Raw genomic sequence first — 26,784 nt, forward strand, 5'->3', positions numbered from 1 at the left:
ATGTACATAGAAAATTTTATATCTTGGGAAATACGTAAACATCTATAAGATTAATATCGTTTTTCGGACAAATAGTCACAAATTCTCCTTTCACTATTTTAAATTACTTAACATTTATACTGTATTATTAACTTTGACACTTGAAGAAACTAGCTTTGGTGTCAACTAAAAATATCATATTTTTTTTCAAATTACAAAAAATTCTACTTTTTGTTTAATGAAAATGTCATTATGCTCGTTTTAGTTGATTTGTATCTTATCTATCTATCATGTCATCTTTGTATCTTTATGTGTATTTTGAAATTTTAAAATAAATAACCATATCATTCATAACATAAAAATTATTATAAAAACATTATGAAAGTTTTAAATTTTAATATAATATCTCAGATTCAAAAAAAAATTTAAAACAAAATATTTTTAATACATATGTACATAACATGCCAAACGACACATCTTTATACAAGTACTCATAACTAGGGGTGGATCTAGAATTCGATTATGTGGGGCCGCTTATAAAATAAGAACAAAAATATTAAAAGAGGAAAGACAAAAATTACATCGATTATATTCAACTAAACATAAAAAGTACATTTTAAAAAGAAAATTTCTTACTAAAAGGAATTCAATGTTCCTTAAAATTTTCAAACTCTTCAATAATAACGTCTATACAAATATTTTAAGCAATTTCTCTTTCAATAAATATCATCAATACATTCGAGAGAAAATCATTATCCATTTTGCTCTGCAATTCAACACCGGATAGTAGAACGCCCTCGTGGGCTCTAATGTAAATCCGCCACACCTCATGTTATTTTGCGTATTTACTCCGACACTTTCAACTTGAAAATCTTTATAATTTATATTGCAAATAAACATCTATGTATTTTATATGCAAATATAAAATACAAAAAAAAATATACATTAATATATTTCTCTGACTTAAATATTTGGAGATAGATATATTTGTTCATAACGAAAAATATCTCCAATTTTTTATTAAAAAAAGGACATTTCTCAAAACACTAAATTTTGAAATGAAAATGATTTATAAATTGTTTTTTGAATAGAAATAAACAATTTTAAAAACTCTATGTTCTTTTAATTATTTTCTATCTACAAAACTCACGCTTTCAAAAAAATTGATTCCGGTATATGACTTTATATCTTCAACAATGATAACATTTTATATTTTATAAAAATCATATATATAATTTGAATATGTTAAATGGAGAATAATATGTTTTCGTCATGTTATCAGTTAATTCACCGTTTTAATATATCAACTTGCACGTTTTTTCAATTTTTTTAATGAAATGCATATGACGTCGAACCATATCAACTGAATAAGATGAACATTTTTCGAATCCATATCAGCAATTCTCGACTATATGTCCACATTAGGGGAAAAATAATCAAATTGAAAAAATACAAGTTTGTGTATTAATACAACATGAAAGTCAAGGGACAAAATCTTATTCTCCATTTTTTAAATTATTTTTGAATGCGAGTGCTTACCAAACGAATGCAGACAATCCCGCGAAACAACCTCAAAAGCAAAAAAGCCCCCCAAAAAGTTTAGTCCACGTATTGCATGCATGCATGCATCGCTTAGTCGCTACACACCAAACGCGCGCCCATGCATTACATCAAATCCTCTCCTACGTGTTCTTAATCACCTCGCGTAACGTGGTAAACTCCTACAGAAGGGACGGGATACACCCTTTGCTTATCTGTACTAATTAATCTCCACTCAACTGCCATTTATTTGCAGATCGACTGCAAAACCTTGATTTTCTTAAAATGGGGATGGGAAGAACTGCTTTGGGAGGTTCGGGGTGGTCGGGTGGCGTAGGAGGAGGTGTGGAGAGTGTGTTTGAGGGGGTAGATCAGCATGTTAACCGAGGACTTCCGGTGATTATTGGTGGCTTTGACCAGGTTCAGCCTCTGCAGCCGGTTGAGCATGCTGGAATGGTGGACTCTTGTGAGGAAAAGCAGAACAAGTGTTTCAATGGTTGTTCTCGCACTTGTTTTTCGACCCATCGGCTTCGTTGGACGCCGGAGCTTCATAAACAGTTTGTTGATGCTGTGAATCTTCTTGGTGGAGCTAATGGTAATAACTTGATCTCTTCCCTTTTTTGTTTGGTTTCTATGAGATACCGTTTCATCCCGTTTTGTAATGTATATGATGGACAAAATTTTAGCCATAGCTATTTTTAAAATCTTTATTGTTTGGTTTTTACAAGATTCGTGATAGCTTTTTTTAAATTTTTTGTATTATTTCGTTATGTTGTTTTATAACGGATATGGGACAAATTTGTCGCGCGATAGTCTTTTTTAAAATTATTTTAGGCTTGTCGCGCGACAAATTTGTCGCGATATCTTTTTACAAAATCATTATGGACTAGTCGCATGGGACATATTAACGTGTACGGCCATATCTGGCCATCGATCTAGTGACATCCAGAAAACCATATCATTTATTCATCCTTCTCATTAGTCGAATAACAACTAAATTTCGTTTCCATCGCTTGTGCTGGCCTCCGTCAATTCCTTTGAGTTTCTGGAAGAAATCGAAGAATTTCTTTGAATTTTCCAATATCATGCTAAGAATAACTAGGATTTCCAGAAGAAGATGCCATTCGTTTTCATCTTCAGTACTGTTTCAACAAGGGAAACAAAAACAGAAAAAAAAAAGATACATCCCATGTTCTAATTTTGAGAAGGTATGTGAGTACATTCAAATAAATTAAACAAAAAAATTATGTGCCTAATTTTTCAAAAGTTATCCATTCTGCCTTTAAAATCCATTCCTAATACTAAAATTCAGAGGGGGCACTTTCCTAGACCTTTACTGTGTATGACTATTTCAAGTTTATGTATGAAATAAAAAATTACTTCACATTAATTATTTTATATGGAGCAGAGGCAACACCTAGGGCAATCTTAAACATGATGGAAGTTCAAGGACTCACTCTTTACCATATAAAGAGTCATTTACAGGTTCAAACATAAGCTCTTCATATATTACCAATTATCAAAAAGATTCCGAAGATAAACTCAACGATGCGATTAGATAAACCATGATTTCACTGATTGATGCAGAAGTACAGAAATGGAAAAACTGAAGTAAGATTGTGGAGAAAGCCATTTATACCTTTACCATCCAGCTATTGTAAGTTCTATCAGTTTTATATGCACTAATGCTATTATGCTATGTCTCGGTGATCGGTGTAAAATAGTTTCTGTTGTACTTGTGCAAATTTGTTTTAGACTCAGGATACAGACGGGACACCAGTTTTCACTCTAGCACATTTGACATTGATCGGTATAAGTTGTTTATGTTGATTTTATCGTATGCGTTACGCAGTTTCTGTTTCATACAATGTTGTGATATCCCTGATTTAGATCGCACCGTGATTATGGAATCAACTCAATGAAAGCTAACACAAATGGAAGCCTGCATCAACATGTTGAGGTAAACTTCCAGACAAATTTGAACTCTTCTTGGGAAAAGGACCGATAAAATTCATTAAAACTGATTTAAGATTGCATTTTGGAGAACCATTTAATATTATCTAATAACTTCATGTCTAAAATTTAATATTGGATATTGAGAAGCCTCAGGCTACATTTAAGGACTTGGAAGTGGCAAAAGAAAATGCAAGTGCTGCTAGTCCAAAAGAAGGCCTTGTTGTTTCTTCAGAATCGGCTGCATCGGAACTTCTTCCATCGACCCAATCTGGTGGGATTGATATCCAATCACACCATTCTCTGGATTTTTTCGATTTTCTCGTTCGAGGGAAACAGAAATCAGTTGCTCCTCGACCTGTGGACGATTCATCAGTGGATGATTTCCTGAATTCTGTTGGCTGTTCGACCGAGTTTGATATAGCTAGTTTCCCTGAATCAGGTCGATCTAGTGTGGGATTTGGAACCTTTTTTGACGAGGTAGCGAGCTTTTCAAACTTGGATGATAAAGGGCTGAGCCCGTATGGAAGTATCTTTGCTGCTGATTTCTGAGTGTATTTTCTTGAAACAAGTAACTTTCAATGACATTGAACTAGTTTCCATTATCCTGCTTCTATTGTACAATTTGATCTTAGTTACATGAATGGTCCGTTTAGATAACTTAATTTCTATTTTTCACTTTTTCTTTGAAACATTGGTGCCTTTGTTCCTGGTATAAACAATGCAACTCAAAACCGAACGGGAGCAATAGGGGCCGGGGCTATTGAAAATATTTCCGTGCAAAAATTATTAACAAATGGCACTTCAGCAATCCCCGATTCACCCCTTTGCTTCTACACTGTCGACATAGTAAGCAGTTGAAAATTCATTCATGGTCAAGTTTAAGAAAGTTATTGAAAGTTCCGTTTGCACGGGATGAATGTGACGAGGGTGAGTGTTGTGTGTATCAGAATGTAGGTGTTGTGCGTAGGTGTTGTAACACCCACGACAACATGCAGCGAAAATTATAGTTTAATACATTAACACACAACTGGAATGACAATAATACGAGATACGAGAGATAAATTATGCACAAGTATAATACTTGTGCGGTGCCTCAGGGCAAAATAATTCACTAGAAAAACTTGTAAGTTTACAAAAACCAATACTAGTGAAGGAATAAAACAGCTCCCTTATTAAGGCGAGTAACAAATTTCATCCTAAACCTCTAACAAACCGTATAACCAAAATACATAGGATGCATCAACTGAGAAGTGAAAAAGTCTTCAAAAATCAGCGCACTAATCAAAACAGTGATTAGGTGTTGTCTTCAGATGTAGTCAGCATTTCACAGCAACACTTTATCAACGACGCGAGATTGCTTCAATCAGAAAATATTTTCTTCGTACACATGCATCTCTGTCTCTCCGAAAGTTTTATGCTCTATATCGTGCCCCTCTTTTTTGTTTCTTCTCCTTTGAGTCCTATTTAACATAGAAAAACCAATTTCATTAGGAAACAAACTCTTTTTAAAACAAGGGTAATATCTTAAAGATATTGTGATATCATATCTTAAAGATATTAAGAGTCATATCAAATATAGTCTTATATCACATATTGAATTTATACGAGATCATATCATCAATTTCGAGATTATCCTCATGTCTAGAAAGGCAAAATATTAAAGATAAAAAAGGAAAATATATCAAGGAATAAAATTCCTTTCAATCTCCCCCTTTTTGCCTTTCTGGACAAAACAACCCAAAAATGATTGTACATCTCAGCTCTCCCTGAGTTAGCAAATCAGTGACTCAGCCAACTTTAGTTGACTCCCCCTGAATTCTACCGTTAAGCCTTCCCCTGATGAAAAATACAGTTCACTCAGGTGTTGTATGTTAGATGTTGCAACATTCAGATCATAACACCGAAATAGTTCATTAATCAGGAGGGACAAAGATCAGAGAGAATAAAAGGACAACTAAAATACTAAAACCATCAAGAGAGAAAAAAAACTCAAAATCTCATTATCCTTCATTACTGCCATCATCATCAGCCATTTTTGTTCCACTGGTTCCAGCTATATCTGTATCTACTCCCCTTTTTTGTCCAGAATGGACACTTTCACCCAGCAGAAGCTCATAGTCAGCCACTTGATTTTCATAATGTTTAATGGTTTTCTTGGCATTTTCAATCTGTTGTCGACCATAGGCAATCTGAGCTTGAATGTAGGAGATAGACAGTGTGACATAACCAGTAGGAGGAACATCTGTAGGTGGTTGTTCAGCTGTCTCAGGCACATGTTCAGATGTTGTATCATCAGTGTTGCCAACATCCGGAGCAACATTTGAATGCAGCCAAGGCAGATCGATCTTTCTGTTGCCTTTGAAATAAGCAGGAGAAATCTTCAGAGGATCTTTGACAGGGCAATGATCTTCATCAATATCCTTAATGAAACCTTGAGATTCCAAGATTCCATAAATCAGTGAAGGGTAGGGCAGCTTTGTTTTCTTGAAGTCTCCTTCAGCATATTGCAATGCTGTCCTGAACACCAGATTTCCAAGTTAAAGGCCCTTTCAGTACCAATAGCAAACAACACCAGGGCCTGAGATCTAGTCACAGTAGTAGAATTGGTTGACGGTGTCCAATTCCAGATTGATGTCTTGTGCAGCACGGAGAAAAAAGAAGTGAGATTAGCAGCACTCAACTTCTTGGGATAATCAGGGAATACTTTGATCAGGCCTCCAGTGAGCACAGAGGTTACAGCATTTATGTCCAGATCCTCTTCAACTTCCTCAATATCCTGAGTGTTGTAGAATGCATTGATCACAGAATGTGAGAACTTGTAGATACGATCACGAACAAACACTCTCCCATACTTCACCGATTCCTCATCTCCAACACTGCCCAGGAGACTGCAGTAGAATTCTAACACTACACGGCGACAGTAGGGCATAACAGTAGTGACTGTGGATAGCAACCTTCGGTTTTTGAGAAACTCAATCAAATTGTATTTCTCATATGCATTAACATCAATATTTTTCTCCTCAATCAGCTCTCTCTGAACAAACAGCGGCCATAATGTCAATGCATCCTCAGAATAAAATTTGGGGAAAAAAGACTTACTTAAATCATAGTCAGCCGAGTCAATGTGGCGCTCGGTGTTGTCAACATCCACCTCAACACCGGAAGCAGTAGCAGCAACATCATCAGAAGACTCACTAGCTTCAGAGCCAATATCCTCAGATTCAGCATCACCCTGTTCCTCAGATTCAAAGTCAGATACAGACGATGAAGAAGAAGAAGCTCCAGGTCGGTTTTGCTCAAACTCCTTCATCATTTATGAATCAGGTTCATCATCCTTAGAAATTTGTTTCTTGGCAGCCTTTTCTTCCTTAAGGTGAGCGAGAAACTCGGCCAGAGATTGTTCATCTTCTAAAGGTTCATCAGGAACTCTTTCTTCTGCAACATTTTGAGTATCTGTGATGGGGTTTTGTTTTTGAATACCAGAAATAGAACCAGGTTCCTTTGCAGCAATAGTTGGTTTGGAGAGAGCCACCAACTCAAAATCATCATCATTGGAGTCGTCCCCAGATGAGAAATCAGGGTCCAGAAGATTTGAGGAGGTAGATGCCCGTGGTTTCTTGGTTGGAACAAAGTCAGGATCGAACCCTGCTTGTCTCTTTGACCTTCGGCGCGCATAGGAGCAGTGGGAAAAGCTTTATTCAAGACTTCAAAGTCCGGTGGATTCTCGACATTGATCTCGTTCCCAGGTTCACCAGGAGCGATCATTTCCAGCGGAGTTGGTTCTTCTGACACGCCCACAATTTCCATCCCCTCAACATTGGTTTCGGCTGTGGGTGTTGTGTCAGGTGATTTTCCACCCATGCTCGCAGCCATTTCACTCCTAATGTCGTGAGGATCGAAGCCAGCCATCTGCGAAATCAAGAACAAAAGAAGTAGATCGGTTCGAAGGACACAGAAAATCGCGAAGAACAGAGATATTTTAAGCAAAAACAATGAATAGTGAGGGCAGGAGAAATTTTAGAATGTGAGGGAAAATACTAAACAGTAAAGTTATTCTCGTCCATTCCTAATTATTTAAGCACAACTCTCCAACGGTAACATTCTGTTGAGCCGCAACTTCAGCACCTTTTCAACTCAATTTTTACTCTCACCCAACGGTAACTTTCTGAAACAGTGCCATCATTATTTCAAGAAATCAGGCAGGATAAAACACCACGTCGAATTAACCCCACAAACAGTTAGAAATCAAGAAATTTCAAAATTAAGTCGGTTAGGGTTTTCTTCGTATTTCATGAATTAAAAACTGATAGCCCACTGGTCATGATGAATTCACATAACAGCAGTATGAATGACTTAAATTTATGCCTAAAGTATGATCAAAAATGAAATGCACACGCATGTGATCAAACTGTGATCAGTATGTACTTAGGTGTTGGCAACACCTCTTGGCAACACTCACAAGTTGGACTCAAACTTTCTTGAACATTTTTAATTCAGACATGGTAGCTCCCACTCTAGAAGAATGGTCTTCATAAGACTCCTCTAGGTAGCTTTTTCCATCTGTATTTTGAATTAGAAGTGGTAGCTCCCACACTAGAAGAACGGTCTTCATTGGACTCCTCTAGGTAGCTTTTTCCATTTTCTTCTAAACAACAATTTTTTTTTTCTTTTCTATTTTTCACCTTATTGCTCAAGAATTTTCTAAGTCATTTTCTACATTGGACAAGATCATGTGGTACACGAACATCCTCACAGCTTAATGACTTAGATTCAGCACACTCCATACTTTAGAAAATTTTGATAGAAAGCTTGATTCACAACTGAGAGCACACCATTCAGTATCCTTCACTTGTACAGGCTTCACACAAAACAGGATGTATGCAATATGTCTAGCATCCTAAAAATAAAATGCACATGCATGCTGAGTGTTGTCCACAGGTGTTGTAACACCGAGGACAACATCCGTGAGTGATCATTGTGCACACAAGCTGAGAGACTTCCTAAGATTGAAAAATCTCTCAAAATCCAATGGTTTTGTAAAAATATCAGCCTGTTGGTTCTCAGTTCTAAAAAATTCCATTCGAATTGTACCCTTATCAACCAAATCTCGAATAAAATGATGTCTAATGTCTATGTGTTTCGTTCGAGAGTGTTGTACTGGATTTTTTGAAATATCAATTGCACTTGAATTGTCACAGTATACAATTAAGGTGTCACTGATGAAACCATAGTCTTTAATCATTTGATTCATCCACAAAAGTTGTGAACAACAGCTAGCAGCTGCAACATATTCAGATTCAGCAGTGGACAGAGATACACAATTTTGCTTTTTACTATACCATGACACCAAATTGTTACCTAGATAAAAACATCCTCCAGTGGTACTCTTCCTATCATCTAGATTTCCAGCCCAGTCAGCATCACTAAACCCCACTAGATTTGTGTTTGTTTCTTTGGTGTACCACAAACCTAAGTTAACTGTCCCGGCTATATCTCAAAATTCTTTTGACAGCTTTTAAATGAGTGACTTTAGGATCAGCCTGGTACCTGGCGCACAAACATACACTAAACATGATGTCGGGACGACTTGCACTTAAGTAAAGAAGACTGCCTATGATTCTGCGATACTGGGTGTTGTCAACACCTGCAGCAACATCGTCTTTGGACAATTTTTCAGTCGACCCCATTGGTGTTTTCATGTGTTTAGTGTTCTCGGTAGAAAATTTCTTCACCAAATTCTTGGCATACTTGGATTGACAGAGAAAGATACCATCATGCATTTGTTTAATTTGCAATCCAAGAAAGAAACTTAATTCTCCTACCATGCTCATTTCAAATGTGATAGACATGCATTTAACAAATTCATCAACATGCTTTTGAGAAGAAGCACCAAAAATGATGTCATCCACATAAATTTGACACACAAGAATATCATGCTTCGATTTTTGAATAAAAAGGGTTTTATCAACCTCACCTCGTTTGAAGCCTAAGTCAAGTAGATATTCAGTAAGCCTACCATACCATGCTCGTGGAGCTTGTTTAAGTCCATAAAGTGCCTTCTTCAACTTGTAGACATGGTTCGGGTGGTTTGGATCTTCGAACCCTTTAGGTTGGCTTACATAAGCTTCTTCATTCAAAATGCCGTTCAAAAAGGCACTTTTCACATCCATTTGATATAGTTTTATGTCCATGTGACAAGCGATAGCAAGTAAAAGTCGGACTGACTCAATCCGGGCAACAGGGGCAAATGTCTCATCAAAATCAATTCCTTCAATTTGAGTATACCCTTGAGCAACTAACCTAGCTTTATTTCTCACAACAATCCCAGATTCATCAGTTTTGTTTTTAAAAATCCATTTGGTTCCAATAACATTCACATTATCAGGTCTGGGAACCAAATCCCACACATCATTCCTAACAAATTGTTCAAGTTCCTCATGCATCGCATCAATCCAAAATTCATCTTTTAAGGCTTCATTTATATTTTTGGGTTCAATGAGCGAAACAAAACAAGAATGGCTTACTTGAGAGTATACGGAAGTCATGCATACTAGACCCATCATTTTCCGATAATCTACCTTCTCCTTTCTTCTAGTTTGCATTCCTCCAAATGTTTCTCCAATGATCTGAGATGATGGATGATTTTTCTGAATCTTACTGGGAATATCAATCCCTTCATTGGTTACAACATCATCATTTTCAGTATATTCTCCTGGTTCATCATTTGATTCTGCCAGTGCAGGTGTTGTCTCAGGTGTTACAACACCGGGTGCAACATCTGTGTTAGGCAGTGTCTCACTTATGTTCAGTAGCCCATCAATATCGTCCTAGATTGTTTTTCCCGTTAGATCTACAAGATCGTCAAAAACAACGTTAATAGATTCCATATTCGTTCTTGTTCTGAGATTATACACGCGATATGCACGACTATTGGATGAATAACCAAGAAATAAACACTTGTCACTTTTGGAGTCAAACTTTGCAAGATGGTCTCGGTCATTCAAAACATAACATACACACCCAAAAACATGAAAGTACTTCAGGTTTGGCCTCTTTCCCATGATGATTTCATAGGATGTCATAGTAGAACCACTCCTTAAGTACACACGATTTGAAATATGACATGCTGTGTTTAAGGCCTCGGCCCAAAATCGTTTTGAAATATTCTTTGAACTCAACATGACCCTAGCCATTTCTTGCAGTGTCCTATTCTTCCTTTCGGCTATTCCATTTTGTTGAGGAGTCTTAGAAGCCGAAAATTCATGAGTTTCCCTCTCTTTTCACAGAATGATATAAAGTGTGAGTTTTCAAATTCTTTACCATGATCGGTCCTTATCTTACCAACCCTCAAATCATGTAGATTAGTAATCTTAGTATGTAATTTCTTAAAAACAGCAAATGTGTCGGATTTTTCTCTAATAAAACTTACCCATGTAAAGCGAGAGAAATCATCCACACAAACACATGAATACTTCTTACCTCCAAGGCTTTCCACTTCCATTGGACCCATAAGATCCATGTGCAAGAGTTCAAGACACCGTGTTGTTCCAAAGTGTTGCAACACTTGATGGGAAACACATGTTTGCTTACCCTTTTGACATGCACCACAAACATAAGGAATTCCAGAGGATAAATTAGGCATACCTCTCACAGCATCGTACTTACCAAGGTTCTTTAATGTCTTGAAGTTTGCATGACCCAATTTTTGATGCCACAAGTTTAGTTCACTTACTTTTGAATGATTGCACACAGAGTCCTCTCCAAGTTGATAACAATTGCCAGCCGACCTTGTACCTGTCAAAATACATGTATCAGTATTATCAAAAACTTCACAATTGTCTTTATCAAACTTAACATGTAAACCATCATCACAAAGTTGACTTATGCTTATTAAGTTTGAGTTAAGTCCTTCGACATAAAGCACATTGTGTAGACTAGGCAGTCCATCAACATTCAAGGTCCCTTTGCCAGCTATTCTTCCTTTATCACCTCCACCATATGTCACATGACCATTCCTTAGTTCAACATAGTCAGTCAAATAGTCTTTAGAACATGTCATGTGGCGTGAACAGCCACTGTCAAAGTACCATATTCCTGCAATGTTAGTTTTTAACGAAGTATAAATAACAGAACATTGAATATTAGCCTTTGGCACCCAAACCCTTTTTACCGATGGTTTCCTATTGGCAGTGTTACGCCGGATGTTGTACAACACCTGTGGCAACACCTGTTCAGATTCCCATCTTTTGTAGTCATCTCTCAGTTTAAAACAGTAGGGTTTGATATGACCAGGTCTAAAGCAATAGTTGCAGATAAAGTGGCGTTTTCTGGACTTGGACTTCTTTGTAGATATTGGCCTCTTTGATGAAACACCTTTTTCAGTGTATGTAGCATTCGAGATTTCAGCACTTCCTTTGACAAAGACAGTTGGTTTTCTTTCAGTGTTGGAAGACTCTCCTATTTCAAATTGGTGATTCGTATAACCAAGTCCAGCTTTGTCATTCTTTCCAATCATCAAGAGTGAATCAAGTTTGGATGAACTTGAATTAAGCTTCGCAAGAATTTGAGTTGCTTCTCCAAGCTCTTCCTTGACTTTGCATAATTCCAGATCTTTCTTACTTAAGATTACTTCAAGTCGTGATACTTGTGACTTCAGCTCAGTGTTCTCTTTGGAGAGAATTGCATTCACTTTATTTCTTTTGATCCAGTCTTCATATAATTCTTCATACATTGTCTGCACACTTTTCAGAGTGACTTCATCATCATCTACTTCTTGGTTTTCAGACTGACTTGATTCACCAAGGGTTGTAGAATTAAGATACACTGAATTTGAAGAGATGTTGCGACCAGGTATTGCAACACATGTGGCAACACCCAAAGGATTGATTTGCATTAAACGCTTCTCCTTGATCACAGCAGACAACGATGTGTGATTTTCAGATTCATTTGATCCTTGATCATCATCAGACTCTTCATCACTCAAAGTGACAGCCATGCCTTTGTTTCTCCGAAGTCGATTGGCACACTCATTGGCATAGTGTCCAAATCCAGAACACTCTCTGCATTGTACTGAGTCCAAATTTCTGACATTTGATTGGATTTGCAATTCAGTTTTTGGTCGAAATTGTCCTTTCATATGAGTAAACTTTTGAGCTTTTGCAGAAGTGGTGATATTGGGCAATACAGATTTTTGTCCAATTTTCTTCTTCTCTCTCATTTTCTTCAAGTAATCACCGAATTTTTTAGTAATTAGATAGATAGAATCTTCACCTAAATCAGATTCATTCACTTCTTTAGATATTTGAAGGATTTCATCATAAGAGTCAGTTGAAACTTCAAGGGCTATTGTCTTCCCTTTATCCTTCTTTTGTAAATCAAGATTCATCTCAAAAGTTCTGAGGGAACTCATTAATTCATCCAGGTTGATTGTTGAAGTGTCTTTAGATTCTTCAATTGCACAAACTTTGACATTAAATTTCTCAGGTAGAGATCTTAAAACTTTGTTCACCAATCTTTCATTGGACATGGGATCTCCAAGACTGTGAGCTTCATTAGAAAGTTGTCTCAACCGGCTATCATACTCAAGAATAGACTCCTTGTCCTCCATTCTCAGGCTTTCAAATTTTGATGCCACCATCCTTAGCCTAGTTTTACGCACACTCTCGGATCCTTCACAATGTTTCTGAAGTATATCCCAAGCTTCTTTGGCACAAACACAATTGGTGATTAAATTAAACATCCTTGTGTCAACAGACGAGAATATAGCATTGAGAGCCTTGGAATTAAAATTTGACGTTTGCACTTCATCGATTGTCCATGTACTTTCAGGTTTGAGCCGAGTGTCTCCATCAGCATCCTCAATCTTTGGTGGACTCCAACCATCAAGTACACGCTGCCAAGCTCTTTCTTCAATTGATTTAATAAAAACCATCATCTTTACTTTCCATAATGCATAGTTTGATCCATCCAATACGGGAGGTCTAAAAACAGTGTTTGTTGATGCTTCCATGATCCTTTTCCACCTGGAAAACAAAACAAAACAGGATCTCACTTAGTAGCGTCAAGTGGAGGCTCTGATACCAATTGAAAGTTCCGTTTCCACAGGGTGAATGTGACGAGGGTGAGTGTTGTGTGTATCAGAATGTAGGTGTTGTGCGTAGGTGTAACACCCACGACAACATGCAGCGGAAATTATAGTTTAACACATTAACATACAACTGGAATGACAATAATACGAGATACGAGAGATAAATTATGCACAAGTATAATACTTGTGCGGTGCCTCAGGGCAAAATAATTCACTAGAAAAACTTGTAAGTTTACAAAACCAATACTAGTGAAAGAATAAAACAACTCCCTTATTAAGGTGAGTAACAAATTTCATCCTAAACCTCTAACAAACCGTATAACCAAAATACATAGGATGCATCAACTGAGAAGTGAAAAAGTCTTCAAAAATCAGCGCACTAATCAAAACAGTGATTAGGTGTTGTCTTCAGATGTAGTCAGCACTTCACAGCAACACTTTATCAACGACGCGAGATTGCTTCAATCAGAAAATATTTTCTTCGTACACATGCATCTCTGTCTCTCCGAAAGTTTTATGCTCTATATCGTCCCCCTCTTTTTTGTTTCTTCTCCTTTGAGTCCTATTTAACATAGAAAAACCAATTTCATTAGGAAACAAACTCTTTTTAAAACAAGGATAATATCTTAAAGATATTGTGATATCATATCTTAAATATATTAAGAGTCATATCAAATATAGTCTTATATCACATATTGAATTTATACGAGATCATATCATCAATTTCGAGATTATCCTCATGTCTAGAAAGGCAAAATATTAAAGATAAAAAAGGAAAATATATCAAGGAATAAAATTCCTTTCAGTTATCTTTCTTCGTAGTTTACAGGAGAGTGAACAAAGTTATCTGCACATGATGATGCCACAAATTAGAGTACAAGAAATCGGGGAACCCCAATTATTATAAATAAAATAGCAAGACACGTTTTCTTTTATTCTTAGGCAATAAGCGTGTGTACCATTTTGTATATAAGGACAATTATTTGGCGCTGAAAGTCAGTGCAGTGATGAAGAACATCCCATTTTCCTCCATTTTTGTGTCTAACATGGTATTAGAGCAGCTTTAGCTAGGTCGTAGCTCTTATTGTCTTTAATGGCAAGGGAAAATCAAATGCAGATTCAAGCTCAAATAATTCTAGTGGTCGAACATTTTTCGAAGATTCGAGTAGCCCATTCTACTAGCTGAATGGTGATCATCCCAGATTGGTCTTGGTTTCTCATCGACATTGATTGCTAAAAATAAGATTATGATACACAATTGTGTCCTGCGTCTGGTGAATTGTTGTATGGTGCTTGGATTCACTTTAATAGCATGGTGATCTCATGAATTTTGAATTCTGTAAGCCATGAGATTGTGGATTGTCTATTGTATATGTCTACGGCATCTGAAATCTTGAATGATTTGAGAGATATATTTCATCGAAGTTATGCTCCGACAATTTTTTCAAATTAAGAAACACTTGACTAGATATTAGTTCATATTACAATAGAATGAGGACATTGTGGGACGAATGGAAGGATTTTCAACTAATTTATGTGTGTCACTGTGGTTCGATGACAGAGTGGTTGGATTATAACCAGGAGTGTGTAATACTGTTCCTAATGGGTTTAAATGAGTAATATGCTCATATTCATGCTCAGATCTTGACGATGGAACCAATTTCAGTAATTTCGAAGACCTTTTCTTTGGTAGTTCAAGAAGAAACGCGGAGTTATAAACATCACGAAGTTTCTGTGGCTCTATCTGTCAATCTCTATTCGTGAACACCTCGAATGTGGCTGCTGCAAGAGGTGCTTCCAATGTTAGGGGAACCAAATCTGATAAGCCTATTTGTTCACATTGTCATTTTCCTATCATGTTGTTGACATATGCTACAAATTACCTGGATATCCTCCGAGTCTTCCAAAGTACAAGCAAAAACAAAGTGAAGGAAAAGTACATGTTAACCAGACTCGCAACTATTCTGATGCATTAATGCCTATTGTGGGTGAGACTCTAAATCTAGATCATTGTCATCGACTTATTGCATTCTTGAGCTTGCAACTTCAGCTTGATAACAGCAACACTTCGATTTCACAACAATAGCCCGACATCTCTGCACCTTGTTTCACTGGTACATACTCTTTATCAACTATTTGTACTCCTATTTTTTCTCTATCTTGGATCATAGACACATGTGCCACACATCACATTCACATAGCTTGTGTTCAACAGGCTTCAATTTCGATAGCTTCCCATTTTATACCAACATCTTCATTACTTTCTCAATCATATCTCCAATTCCACAATCTCATAGACTGGAATTAGCTCCAACATCCAAAGCTGCTAATGTATCTTTACAACTAGAAGTCATATACAATGTTCTAGTTTTTTTCCCACGAGCAACAATTATGGCTCATTTGTTTACTTTTCAGGAACCATTACAAAAATTCACATTATGTCTTCCTCATTGAGCTGTAAGATATCATATTGCATGTAAATTTTGATACATGCCTTATTTTGTTATTTTCCAGACATATCTATTTGACTTTTTCATCCAGACATCATTCATATCAACTATTTCTAAAAGTTTTCCATCGTCCACGAAAAATTTTCCTTAATTTCTAGCAATGTAATGTTGAATACATCACAATTATTAGTGGTATGGAACAAAGCTCGTGAGTCCATAACCCAATAATCAATCGATATTTCCATAGATAGTAATAAAACATCATGTATCTCCTCAGTAACAGTGTTAGCATTATTTTTCGTTGATTTACAATTCTTTTTCAAGTGACAATTTTCATTAGAACTCCAGCATTTCAAATTTTTTTTCCAAATGTGATTTTGTCTTTTTCATTTCTTGACTTGGTTGTGCATTGGTTATAACTTCTTTCGCCACTCTTGTCCCTACCTCTGTTCTCGAGATTTAGAGCATATCTCGATGATTTCCCTTCACATGAATACATCATGCGAACTTCTTCAGCAAGAATTTGATCTCTGACATCATTAAATTGTAACTTTCCTTTTCCAAAAGAGTTGCTAACCGGTCTACATCGGTTCCAAATTATTTGGTTAAGACGTCAAAATAATAAGTGCACGGATCTCATCATCAAAATTTATTTCAACTGACGTTAGCTGAGAAATAATCGTGTTGAATTCATTGATGTGTTTAGCTAACAAAGTACCTTATCTCATTTTCAAGTTGAATAACTTTTTCATGATATGCATTTTGTTGTTTGTTGATGGCTTCTCGTACATGTCCGACAAAATGGGCATCATCTCATCAATGGTTTTTGCCTCAACCACATTATGCGTCAGCGTCACGTTCTTCATTAGGGTCAATCGCATTACACTTAACATTTGTCGGTCAAAGAACTCTCAGTCATCAACCTCCATCTTTTCTGGCTTCTTTCCTGGTAGGGATTGATTCAACATCTTGCTATACAGATAATCTCTGATATGCAACTGCCAGAACAAAAAAAACTGTCTCGTCGAACTTGTTGATTCCAGGATCCGATCTATCATCTCTGGCCATTGCTTCTTTATCCTTAGCAAAAAAATCTCAAAAAATCTTTTATGACATGGAAGACAAGACAAATCTGCAACCACATAGCATATTTAGAATTTTAAAAAATTTTACAGCAAAACTTTGATACCAGTTGTTGTGGAATATACCGAAGCGATAACGATCATGACGGTAATATAAAACCAAAAAATTGCAAAATAAAATAATCAACAAGAACAAAAATATTTATGTGATTCACCTAACATAATTTAAGTCCACTGTAATGCCCGAGAATTTTGATTACGGTAATCTGATATGATTTGTTGACAATTGATGTGATTATAGACGGAACGGATCAGATTGAGATAGCCGAAAAGAAGATTGATCTATGTGCGAGGATAAGCCCTCGCGCATATGCGCGACCCCGCCGGGCGCATATGCGCGAGGCAGGCAGAGAACCTCGCGCATATGCGCGACATGGATCCGCGCATGAGCGCGAGGGTACCCGAGAGTTGTGAAGGACCTCGCGCATATGCACCGAGTAAGTGCGCGCATATGCGCGAGCTGCCGAGAAGATCATTGCCGAGACCAGTAGGTCTAGCGCATATGCGCCGGTTGAGGTCGCGCGTATGCGCGAGACGTGTTGGGCAAAGAGGAAGCCATTTGCCCCTTAACATGAAATATATATATATATATATATATATATATATATATATATATATATATATAACTCCTTCATTCAGTTGGACGGCAAGAGGGAAATCGAGAGAAGGCTTCAGAGAATTGTGAAAAATCTTTACGTCTTTTATTTTAGAAATTTGAAGTTTGTGAAAGATCCGCCCATCAGAATTTGAATCCGACTTCAGTACTGTGTTCCTATCGACGCAGGCTACAACTGGACGTAAGTTTTCTTAAGTTTTGATATGATTTGAAATTATGGTATTACCAGAATCGGATATGATTTATATATGGTGTTTTTGATATGCTAAACATCGTATAATTGAAATCAGATTGAAAAACGGATATCGTATGAAATTGTTATGAATTTCAGATTAGATATGATTGAGATTGATATCAGATTGTGTTGTTATCGATTGTGAATTGTAGTAATTGATATCGGTTGATATTGTATTGACGAGGATATCAGGATTGTTCCGTTATGCCGTTGATCTTGAGTTAGATTCAGATTGATCAGATTCGGTATTGAGTTGAGCAGTATATTGATATTGTACTTCTTGATATTGTCATTGCCAGATTGAATATTAACAGACTTCGAATTCCAGACTTGAACGTTGTCAGAACTACAACTAAAGAAAGGTATAAGTCAATGTCGAACCGGGAGAATGACTCGAGTGTGAAATGCTTGAATTTCCCTAAACCACATACTTATTTTTATTGTGTGCATTGATTTGATTGATTTGCTTGTTCTATTGATTTATAGAAAGCATGTAATAGACGATTGGTCTTGTGACAGACGGGACTGATGGTGATGGAATCGTCACTGACCCATTGCACATTGTCACCGAATAGTGATTGGCGGAGGTTGCCAAAGTCTGTGACGGATAGGTCAAGACACTGGATGTTTGGCTTATATCGATGTTTGATTAGAAGTGGATTTACTTCTTTTACTAAATTCGATATAGTATGCCAACATCTGGAAATCGGGATCCCTAGACTAGGAATGAGTCTAGTCTGAGATATGGAGTCATGAGTTGATTTACAGATTATATTGAATTATGCTATCAGATTTTGATTCATATTACTGATATCTGTCTCATACTTTATATTGATTATATGATTGCATGTATCGTTGATTTATACTGGGATATATTTCTCACCGGAGTTATCCGGCTGTTCTCGTGTTTGTATGTGTGCATTACAACAGGTGAGACAGGATCAGGGTCGAGGAGATGAAGAGAGATCGTGAGTAGAGTGGAGACTACGTACTTGGATTCTAGATAGGGTTTGAACATTTGATATGTAGTTGTTAAACCTTAGTTTTAAATGATTGTATATGGTACAAGACTTGTACTTTGTTTTCGATGTATATATTCGAATGAATTCCATTACGTTCCGCATTTGACACTTGTATGTTAAAAAAAAAATTAGACCCTGTTTATTATAATTGATTTAATTATTCCCACAGACGATTAAGAAATGAATTAGCGTCCGGGTCCCCACATCCACGGAGCTACGACAAATCTTTGTTATAAGGAGAAAAATACAAATGTATACAAAACACTTAATATCTCACAATCCCCGACAATATAACCAAATTGTATGCCACAATCATTTCACATTTTGTTAGCCATTTGTGTCTGTCACCACCAACTTGCATCTTTCTTATCCGTTGAAAGAGTGAAAGAGCGTGTGTGTGTGAAGCTGGAAATGAATATATTGTACTAAAAAATAAATAATTAATTTAATATGCCATATTCATTAAGATGTCTAGTTAATTTCGCTATTATATCATTTACTTTAGATATCTTAAAACAATATTTTACCCTAAATTTTACATTTTGCATTAAAAAAATTTGCATCAACTACCCTACCCTACCCTACCCATTCATTAAATTAAGATTTTATTAGCTGATGCAATTTATTGTGTAGTAAAAAGTTTAAGATGTCAGATAGAAAATCTCGTGTGGATGCTCTAAAATGTACGGTCTTTGAGGTCAACAAATATAAACGAGGATAATGTCCTTAAGATATGTTAAACTAAATCGTTTGGATAATTAGAAAATAACTTACTAACTACAATTATAAACGTATAAAGTATAATTGAGAGACGGGTAAATTATAGAAACTAGTAATCGTGGCACACGCGTTGTGTGTGTCCTGAATATATGTGGTTAATATATTAAATATTCATGATATTACAACACAATGACGTCACAACATAAAGAAGAAAGTTTATTTTTCACGGTGGCTAGTTTGGAGAAGAAATAATATTATTTTTTACGTGAGCAGTTTCCTTATGACGATGAATATAATATTATTTGTTAAGAAAAAATATAATATAAAAAATGAGAAAGGGTAAAATAGGAAAGATAGTTGGTATCCTTGTAGAGCGGTTATTATTAGGGCATCATACTTAATATAATAGTATAGATTATCAACAACGAAAAAAAACATTTTTGGAACAATGACTCTTGCTTAAATTGTAATTTCCTTATGAGTAAGGTCTCTTGTAAGACGGTCTCACGAATCTTTATCTGTGAGACGTGTTAACCCTACCGATATTCACAATAAAAAGTAATAATCTTAGCATAAAAAGTAATATTTTTCATAGATGATCCAAATAAAAGATTTGTCTCACAAAATATGAACCGTGAGACTGTCTCACACAAGCTTTTGTCTTTCCTTATTCTTATTCACTTCATAAAAAATTATGGATCTCATATTTAAAAACAAAAGAGTCATTGGATACATAAGACAATGTCAAAAGATTGAAGAAGGAAGCATCGTGGCATTAAATTTTTTAAAGAAGTATAGGGGCCAAAATTTTGAATGCAATTAATGCTTGGTTTGATTTCTTTATACATTAAATTTTAATTTAATATTCTCTTATATATATATATATATATATGGCAGACCCTAATCAAGACTAGGTGAAGAGAATTAGTCTCAGGATTCTTATATTTCGATGACTGAAAATAAATTATTAATATTTTTTAAAATGAAATATATAAGTAAAATGGACGTGATTAAGACTGAAATTTATAAATTTGATTTTGAGTAGATATCTTGTGAGACGATCTCACGAATCTTTATCTATGAGACGGGTCAACCCTACCGATATTCACAATAAAAGTAATACTCTTAGCATAAAAAGTAATAATTTTCATTGATAATTTAAATAAGAGATCTGTTTTACAAAATACGATCCATGAGACCGTCTCACACAAGTTTTTGCCTTAAAAAATGCAACTTTCACTCTAAAAAATTATCTTCTATTAAATAAAATTTGCTTAAAAATAATGTATATTAAAAAACAAAGAATAAAATACAAATGCACAATGCCATGGCCGTTGGCTGGTTTGGTTTGTACCCGCCATTTCTGTTATATGAAATACGATGTATCAGGTAATTTCACTATTTTGTGAAATTTAATTATTATTATTTTCTCATGGGTAAATTGTATTATATATTGTAAATAATAACTCAGTAAAAGATTTAATAAAATGTTTTTGCATTTGATCAAGATACAATATAATGGTACATCGTTTTCGAAAATTGACCAGAATATCATAATTATGTTGGAAAATATTAAGATTTAATAAAGATATATTATGATCAAGAAAATACACTATCTTGAACATATTAAAATGAAATCTATACGTTAATATTTATATGATAAAATTAAATAAAATATGTATTTTTTGGCATTGAATTGAAGGTGGTACTGAAAGTCTAAAAGCATTTTATATATATATTTTTTAAAATTTTATTTTTTTTAAAAATATATATAATAATAATAATAATATATTATTCTGTCAAAATTTCTTTCTACAACAGATTGCTGTACGAAACGTAATAACGGGGATTTGACCGGGAAACGTAAGATTCAAAGAACCATTCTTAGCGTACTAGGAAAAGGAATACAAAATGAAGACTTGTTGGATGTACAAATTGCAGAAAAATACCCATTTGAAAGTCAACTTCAGCCTGAATCTGTGCGAATTAGGGGGAAATCTTGGCTCTGTTGTTCTCCTCCATTTATTCCATTAAACTGTATAAATTCATTTTGGGCCTCAATGCCGTTCACGGGATCTACCTCAACAAGATTCTTATGCATGCGGATGGATGTATGTATATATTTTGAACTTTGAAGATGGTGGTCAGTGTAAAAGACGCAACTTTACTCCACCACGCTTGTATTATACTGCTTTTACTGTGGCTTCTCAATTCATTCAACTGCTGCCACACTGTTGCTTATTGTCTATCCTTCGTCTATCTCTATTTCGTAAGCTTCTTGATTTTTGTATGTGTCTGGTCTTATTATATTCTGGATCAAAGTTCCTTTTCATCCTTAAAAGAAAAAAGATTTATGGGTCAGGATGCTTTTGCAGGTTCATGAGGAATATGTGATTAGATTGAGAAAGAAACTGAAGTTCGAGGCAAAAATAGAATCTGATCAAGAAAGGGTAAATTATGATTCAGTGTGTGTTTACTTAGTTGATTGTGTTGTGTAGTTTAGTTGAAGAGAAGATTATGAAATCAGTGTCCATTTTGTATTTGTTTAGTTGAGTGTTTCTGTTTATAGGAAGAAGAAAAATGAAAATAGTAAGAGGCAGATGGACCAAGATTTGGATATCAGGGTGATAAAGGATTCGATGTATGATAGCCAATTAAAAACGAGGGATACAATTATATTTTGTTGATATTATTTTGAGCTAGGGAGGCCATGTCAGTTCCATAAATGAGAGAAAAGGTGCCAATCGAGTTGAAAGTATGCATATTTTTTCAATATTTAACATGTGAAATACTCATTATTTATGAAGGTGCTTCACTGGGTTGATTGCTTTCCATATTCCCTTTTTATTGTAGTTGGATTGAATTTTGTTAATTAGGGTAAATAATATGTTTCTTATCTGTATTGATCACATTTTTTGTAGGTGTTTTCAGATTCTGAAACGGTAAGATGGTTGAACCATGCTATAGAGAAGATTTGGCCTGTTTGCTTGGAAGAGATAGTTTCTCAGAAAATCCTACTTCCTATGGTTCCTTGGTTCTTGCATAAATATAAACCTTGGACTGTGGTATGAGTTGAAAAATTTATATAACCTCGATGACATTTTTTATGATATTTGTTTGTTAATTGGCAAATGCCAATGGGATGGACGGATGGGGCTACTACAATGTTGCTGCCTATTTTTCGCTTTTTGATAGGTAATACCGTATTTTTTAATGCGCAGAACGATGTTGAGATTCAGCATCTTTATTTGGGAAGTTCCCCGCCAGTATTCACAAAAATGAGGGTTCTTCAGCAATCCGATGGTACTGATGACTTGGTAAGTGAACTAGAATCAACGACCAATCAACATGTATTAAACTTTACTCTGCTTTTGCTGCTACTCCAGTGAAGGAATATTACTGCCAACCAAATGCAGGTTTTAGAATTGGGAATAAATTTTCTTAGTGCAGATGATATGAGTGCGATACTCGGTGTGAAACTGAGGAAACTACTGGGATTTGGGATGTGGGCAAAATCACATTTGTTAGACATGCATATTGAAGGAAAGGTGAGTAAAATGTTACTCTGTTAGGCAAATCTAGTAATTTTGGCGAGCTTTAAGAACTTGCAGCACTGGCTTTGGCAATCTAATTGGACTGTGTGTTATTTTAAACATACCCCACGATTTCAAATCTTTGGAAATGAAATGTTGCTCATTGAATTCACATGATATGAATAGTTGTAAACTTTCTTTTCTGGCAGGTGTTAGTTGGGCTTAAGTTCCTGCCTTGTTGGCCATTTATTGGTCGTTTGCGTCTATGCTTTGCTGGGCCACCATATTCTCAGATAACTGTCAAGCCTATATTCACACATGGCCTCGATGTATCAAAATTTCCGGGGATAGCTGGATGGATAGTAAGTGCATAAAATCATTTTCATGCCAAGCCATATAGAAAATGTAAAAGAGAGAGAGAGGTAGAGAAACCAGTTTTGAATTCTTCCTGTTATGAAGATTCATCTGACTTATTGTGAATAAATTTTAATTGGTTTAGGATAATCTTATGGCCCTTGTCTTTGAGCAAACTCTAGTGGAGGTGAGATGATTTACTTTATGATTCTTGAACCTTCATTCATGTTATTGCCAATTAGGTGCATGGATACTTCTTTTCTTATGTCGTTTATGATATCTTTAAGCTGCTGGAATGTTTCATGTACCAACTTATAATGTTCTGTTACTTTTATAGCCTAACATGTTGGTGGTTGACGTCAAAAAGTTTTGTTCACCCCTACCAGGTATCTTGACTCTTACTTCATGATTTCTAATCTTTGTCCCACGAAGTTGAATTTCATTTGTAAAAACATTGTGTTATTTTCTATCTTGGAGCAAAAAAAGGTAGAGTTACGCTGTTAGTCTCAGTTGTTCCTAAGGCTGAGCTGTGCAGATAGAGTGAGTTTATGGGCATTCTTCTATTTTCAGCTGTGTGAGTAATGAGACCATAAAATTTGGCGATGGTTTTATTGTTCAATGGTTCTTTTATCACTTTTTCTTATTGCCCCCATATCAGAGAACTGGTTCTTCATTGATGCAAAGGAGCCCATCGCCCATGCTACTGTGGAAATTCTTGAAGCTGCTGATATGAAACCAGCAAACTTGAATGGTTAATTCAACCATTTCGTTAACAATTATGTTCACAAGATTTTCTTGATTGTAACTAGAGTTGATTTCAGGTTTAGCCGACCCATTCGTGAAGGGACGATTAGGACCCTACAGATTTCGGACCAAGACTCAGAAGAAAACTTTGGCTCCAAAATGGCACGAGGAATTCAAGATCCCTATTTGCACATGGGAATTACCTAACATCCTCATTATACAAGTTGTAGACAAGGATTTCTTCTACAATGACATAATGGGGTAATGACACAATGAGATGTGTTCACTGCTTTTTTGTCATTGATACTTTATTATGTTCACCTTGTTTGGACGTTTTCAGTATTTATTGGTAGTTTGTTTTTTAGATGTCTTCTAGAAATTGGAGCTAGTTCTTTTCCTTGCGTTTCCAAATCCCGATCTGACTATATCCAGAAAATGTAGTTTTAGCCAAATCTTGTCAGGAAGCTTATGCTTGTTACTGATATACGTCTTTATTTTAGAGAACTAAATACATATTTGACATATTTTATCGAAGCCTAGTTTTTCAGAACTGTATTTTCTAAGAAATATTGACAAACTAAATTGTTATTTTCTCAATTTATAATGAATTAATAAGGTAAACGGTGCAGAGATTGTTGTGTGAGCATCGATGAAATCCGGGATGGCCGGAGGCATGAGATGTGGTTGCCGTTAAATAACATTAACTGTGGAAGATTGTGTCTCGCAGTGACCGTTTCTGAGTGCAACAAAAAGGTACAATTTATCCTTCGACTCTAGCCCGTTTATATGCAATCCTGCTTTCCTGGGGATGATCCCACCTGTTTCATTTGAATCTTTGAAACAGGACTTGAAATTTTTTAAAACATATCTACAAATTCCCTATGAAAATCTTAAATGGAATAAGCAGATCACTCTTATTTATGTGTGTGCGTGTTTTGCATCTATAATATAGCGTGCAAGATCTTGGACCGAGCCAGAGTCCACTTGTTAGTCCGGTAAGCTTGCTCAAATAAGGCTTAACTGGACTTAAATTGTTGAACATGAGGTTATGTGTCTCAGAAAGGCTATCGAGCTGGTTCGTAAGCTTTTCCTCGTTATAGGTTTATTCATATAAGGTTATAGATGTGGCATTACATGGACAAAATCCAACCAAATTTATCCTCATAAAATACGTCCCTACCTTCACAGTTTTTATTATTTAGCATAGTTTTTTTTATGTAGTTTCGTAGTTCTATCTTTATAAACGTTAAATTGTTTCATCAAAGCAGCGTGCAGAATATTCGTATGATCTAAAACTTCTGAACGAAGAGTTTGATTTCACTAAGAAAGGCTCCTTGTCAAGATCATCCAACATATCCCCGAAAGTCGACGATGTATGTGAAACTATGGACAACACAAGAAAACCAAGTAATTGAATTCGGATTCATCCCTGTGGTAAGCAAGCTCTGGGTGATGGTCATAATTCAACACGGAAGCTTGTTAAGTCCAGGGGCTGATGCATCCAACCAATGTCTGGAAACTAATACGATCACATTGATAGATCTAGGCGTTAACAAGGGCCTCTGAAAGATTGGCTCAGTGTTCCACAGAATCCACGACGAAGAACACTGAATTCACGACGAAATGTAGGCGTTAATCGGTCACTGAAGCGCATCATGAATCATATATACGGTGTGGTAGCTTGATTATCAGGGAGGCTTTGGCATTGTCGTGGTGCTAGTTTTCTTGAAAATGTTTAGTTTTATATTACTAGCAGGGAGAACGTAATATACTGTAAAAATCAATTATAAAATTAAAATTTCAATTTCAATTTTCTAAAAAAATAATTTGAATCATTTTGTTATCTATCTGAGTTTGATCTCTTGTCATATTAAACGAATAAATTAATTAACAACTTATGTAACTTATTTTCAAAATTGTTTCCCCACTTAAAATTCAAATTTTAGTTTAATGCTATATAATAAATTATAATTAACATAATATATAGTACGAAATGAACTTAAACAAATTTTAAAAATATAAATATATTCAAACACCATGTATAAGACATAATAATCTAAAAATCAATCAAATTATGGATTTTATCAAAGTACAAATCGTAATTTAAATAAGTGAAGCAAGACAAATAATTATCAATTTAAAATATTCGTAACCAACTCAACAAAACAATATCTAAACTTAATAAAATAATAATATTGATATGAAAATATAATACATAATATTCAATTTAAATAATATTTAATCTCCTACCGAATTTTTACCTTTTGTTTTAAGAATTATATATCGTAAATAATTAATTTTATATCAGAGTTAATCTTTTGTAAACTACATTGATGACTATTAATTTATTGTAAAATACAATTTTAAAATAATAAATAAATAAACATATTTAATTAAATATACATTT

The 26,784-nt window shown here is 35.3% G+C and overlaps 4 protein-coding genes across 11 annotated transcripts; 3 read left to right on the forward strand and 1 right to left on the reverse strand.

Annotated features, from left to right (window-relative positions):
• Positions 1 to 1,803: 1,803 nt before the first annotated feature.
• Positions 1,804 to 3,408, forward strand: LOC142537842 (uncharacterized). The gene is made up of 4 exons (XM_075643328.1): positions 1,804 to 2,113; positions 2,927 to 3,003; positions 3,106 to 3,175; positions 3,371 to 3,408. Exons 1-4 carry the CDS (start codon positions 1,804 to 1,806, stop codon positions 3,406 to 3,408), a joined length of 495 nt encoding a protein of 164 aa, XP_075499443.1.
• LOC142538029 (uncharacterized) lies at positions 3,301 to 4,282 on the forward strand. Its single transcript, XM_075643474.1, has 2 exons — positions 3,301 to 3,478; positions 3,622 to 4,282. The coding sequence occupies exons 1-2, from the start codon at positions 3,437 to 3,439 to the stop codon at positions 4,021 to 4,023; spliced, it is 444 nt and encodes a 147-aa protein (XP_075499589.1). The 5' UTR covers positions 3,301 to 3,436; the 3' UTR covers positions 4,024 to 4,282.
• A 2,505-nt stretch (positions 4,283 to 6,787) lies between these two features.
• On the reverse strand, positions 6,788 to 16,892 carry LOC142537844 (uncharacterized). The gene is made up of 6 exons (XM_075643329.1): positions 16,801 to 16,892; positions 11,356 to 13,496; positions 11,087 to 11,268; positions 9,444 to 10,301; positions 7,180 to 7,383; positions 6,788 to 7,090 (listed from the first exon to the last, which is right to left on the reverse strand). The coding sequence occupies exons 1-6, from the start codon at positions 16,890 to 16,892 to the stop codon at positions 6,788 to 6,790; spliced, it is 3,780 nt and encodes a 1,259-aa protein (XP_075499444.1).
• A 4,689-nt stretch (positions 16,893 to 21,581) lies between these two features.
• On the forward strand, positions 21,582 to 26,173 carry LOC142536690 (C2 domain-containing protein At1g53590-like). 8 transcript variants are annotated; one of them, XM_075641954.1, is made up of 13 exons: positions 21,582 to 22,033; positions 22,122 to 22,196; positions 22,668 to 22,811; positions 22,968 to 23,063; positions 23,163 to 23,294; positions 23,489 to 23,641; positions 23,779 to 23,820; positions 23,971 to 24,019; positions 24,292 to 24,384; positions 24,455 to 24,638; positions 25,007 to 25,130; positions 25,330 to 25,391; positions 25,707 to 26,173. In XM_075641954.1, exons 1-12 carry the CDS (start codon positions 21,884 to 21,886, stop codon positions 25,366 to 25,368), a joined length of 1,281 nt encoding a protein of 426 aa, XP_075498069.1. In that variant the 5' UTR covers positions 21,582 to 21,883; the 3' UTR covers positions 25,369 to 25,391; positions 25,707 to 26,173. The 8 variants fall into 8 exon arrangements, with proteins under 8 accessions (XP_075498069.1, XP_075498067.1, XP_075498068.1 ...); XM_075641952.1 differs by lacking the exon at positions 25,330 to 25,391 and having other exon boundaries at positions 25,646 to 26,168; XM_075641953.1 differs by lacking the exon at positions 25,330 to 25,391 and having other exon boundaries at positions 21,582 to 22,015; positions 25,646 to 26,168.
• Positions 26,174 to 26,784: the final 611 nt, after the last annotated feature.

Source organism: Primulina tabacum, chromosome 2 (assembly GCF_025594145.1).
Source record: "Primulina tabacum isolate GXHZ01 chromosome 2, ASM2559414v2, whole genome shotgun sequence".
Taxonomy (NCBI): Eukaryota; Viridiplantae; Streptophyta; class Magnoliopsida; order Lamiales; family Gesneriaceae; genus Primulina; species Primulina tabacum.

Excerpts from the sequence above, each read along its gene's own strand:
- LOC142537844 (XM_075643329.1), bottom strand. The coding sequence starts at position 16,892 with ATGCGATTGACCCTAATGAAGAACGTGACGCTGACGCATAATGTGGTT. Across the intron at positions 13,497-16,800 it reads ATGCCCATTTTGTCGGACAT|GTGGAAAAGGATCATGGAAG; the intron begins GTACGAGAAGCC and ends TTTGTTTTCCAG. Across the intron at positions 11,269-11,355 it reads CTCAAACTTAATAAGCATAA|GTACAAGGTCGGCTGGCAAT; the intron begins GTCAACTTTGTG and ends GTATTTTGACAG.
- LOC142536690 (XM_075641952.1), top strand. The coding sequence starts at position 21,884 with ATGGTGGTCAGTGTAAAAGACGCAACTTTACTCCACCACGCTTGTATT. Across the intron at positions 23,064-23,162 it reads CCGATGGTACTGATGACTTG|GTTTTAGAATTGGGAATAAA; the intron begins GTAAGTGAACTA and ends AACCAAATGCAG. Across the intron at positions 24,639-25,006 it reads TTCTACAATGACATAATGGG|AGATTGTTGTGTGAGCATCG; the intron begins GTAATGACACAA and ends TAAACGGTGCAG.
- LOC142537842 (XM_075643328.1), top strand. The coding sequence starts at position 1,804 with ATGGGGATGGGAAGAACTGCTTTGGGAGGTTCGGGGTGGTCGGGTGGC. Across the intron at positions 2,114-2,926 it reads TCTTCTTGGTGGAGCTAATG|AGGCAACACCTAGGGCAATC; the intron begins GTAATAACTTGA and ends TATATGGAGCAG. Across the intron at positions 3,004-3,105 it reads ATATAAAGAGTCATTTACAG|AAGTACAGAAATGGAAAAAC; the intron begins GTTCAAACATAA and ends TGATTGATGCAG.
- LOC142538029 (XM_075643474.1), top strand. The coding sequence starts at position 3,437 with ATGAAAGCTAACACAAATGGAAGCCTGCATCAACATGTTGAG. Across the intron at positions 3,479-3,621 it reads GCCTGCATCAACATGTTGAG|CCTCAGGCTACATTTAAGGA; the intron begins GTAAACTTCCAG and ends GATATTGAGAAG.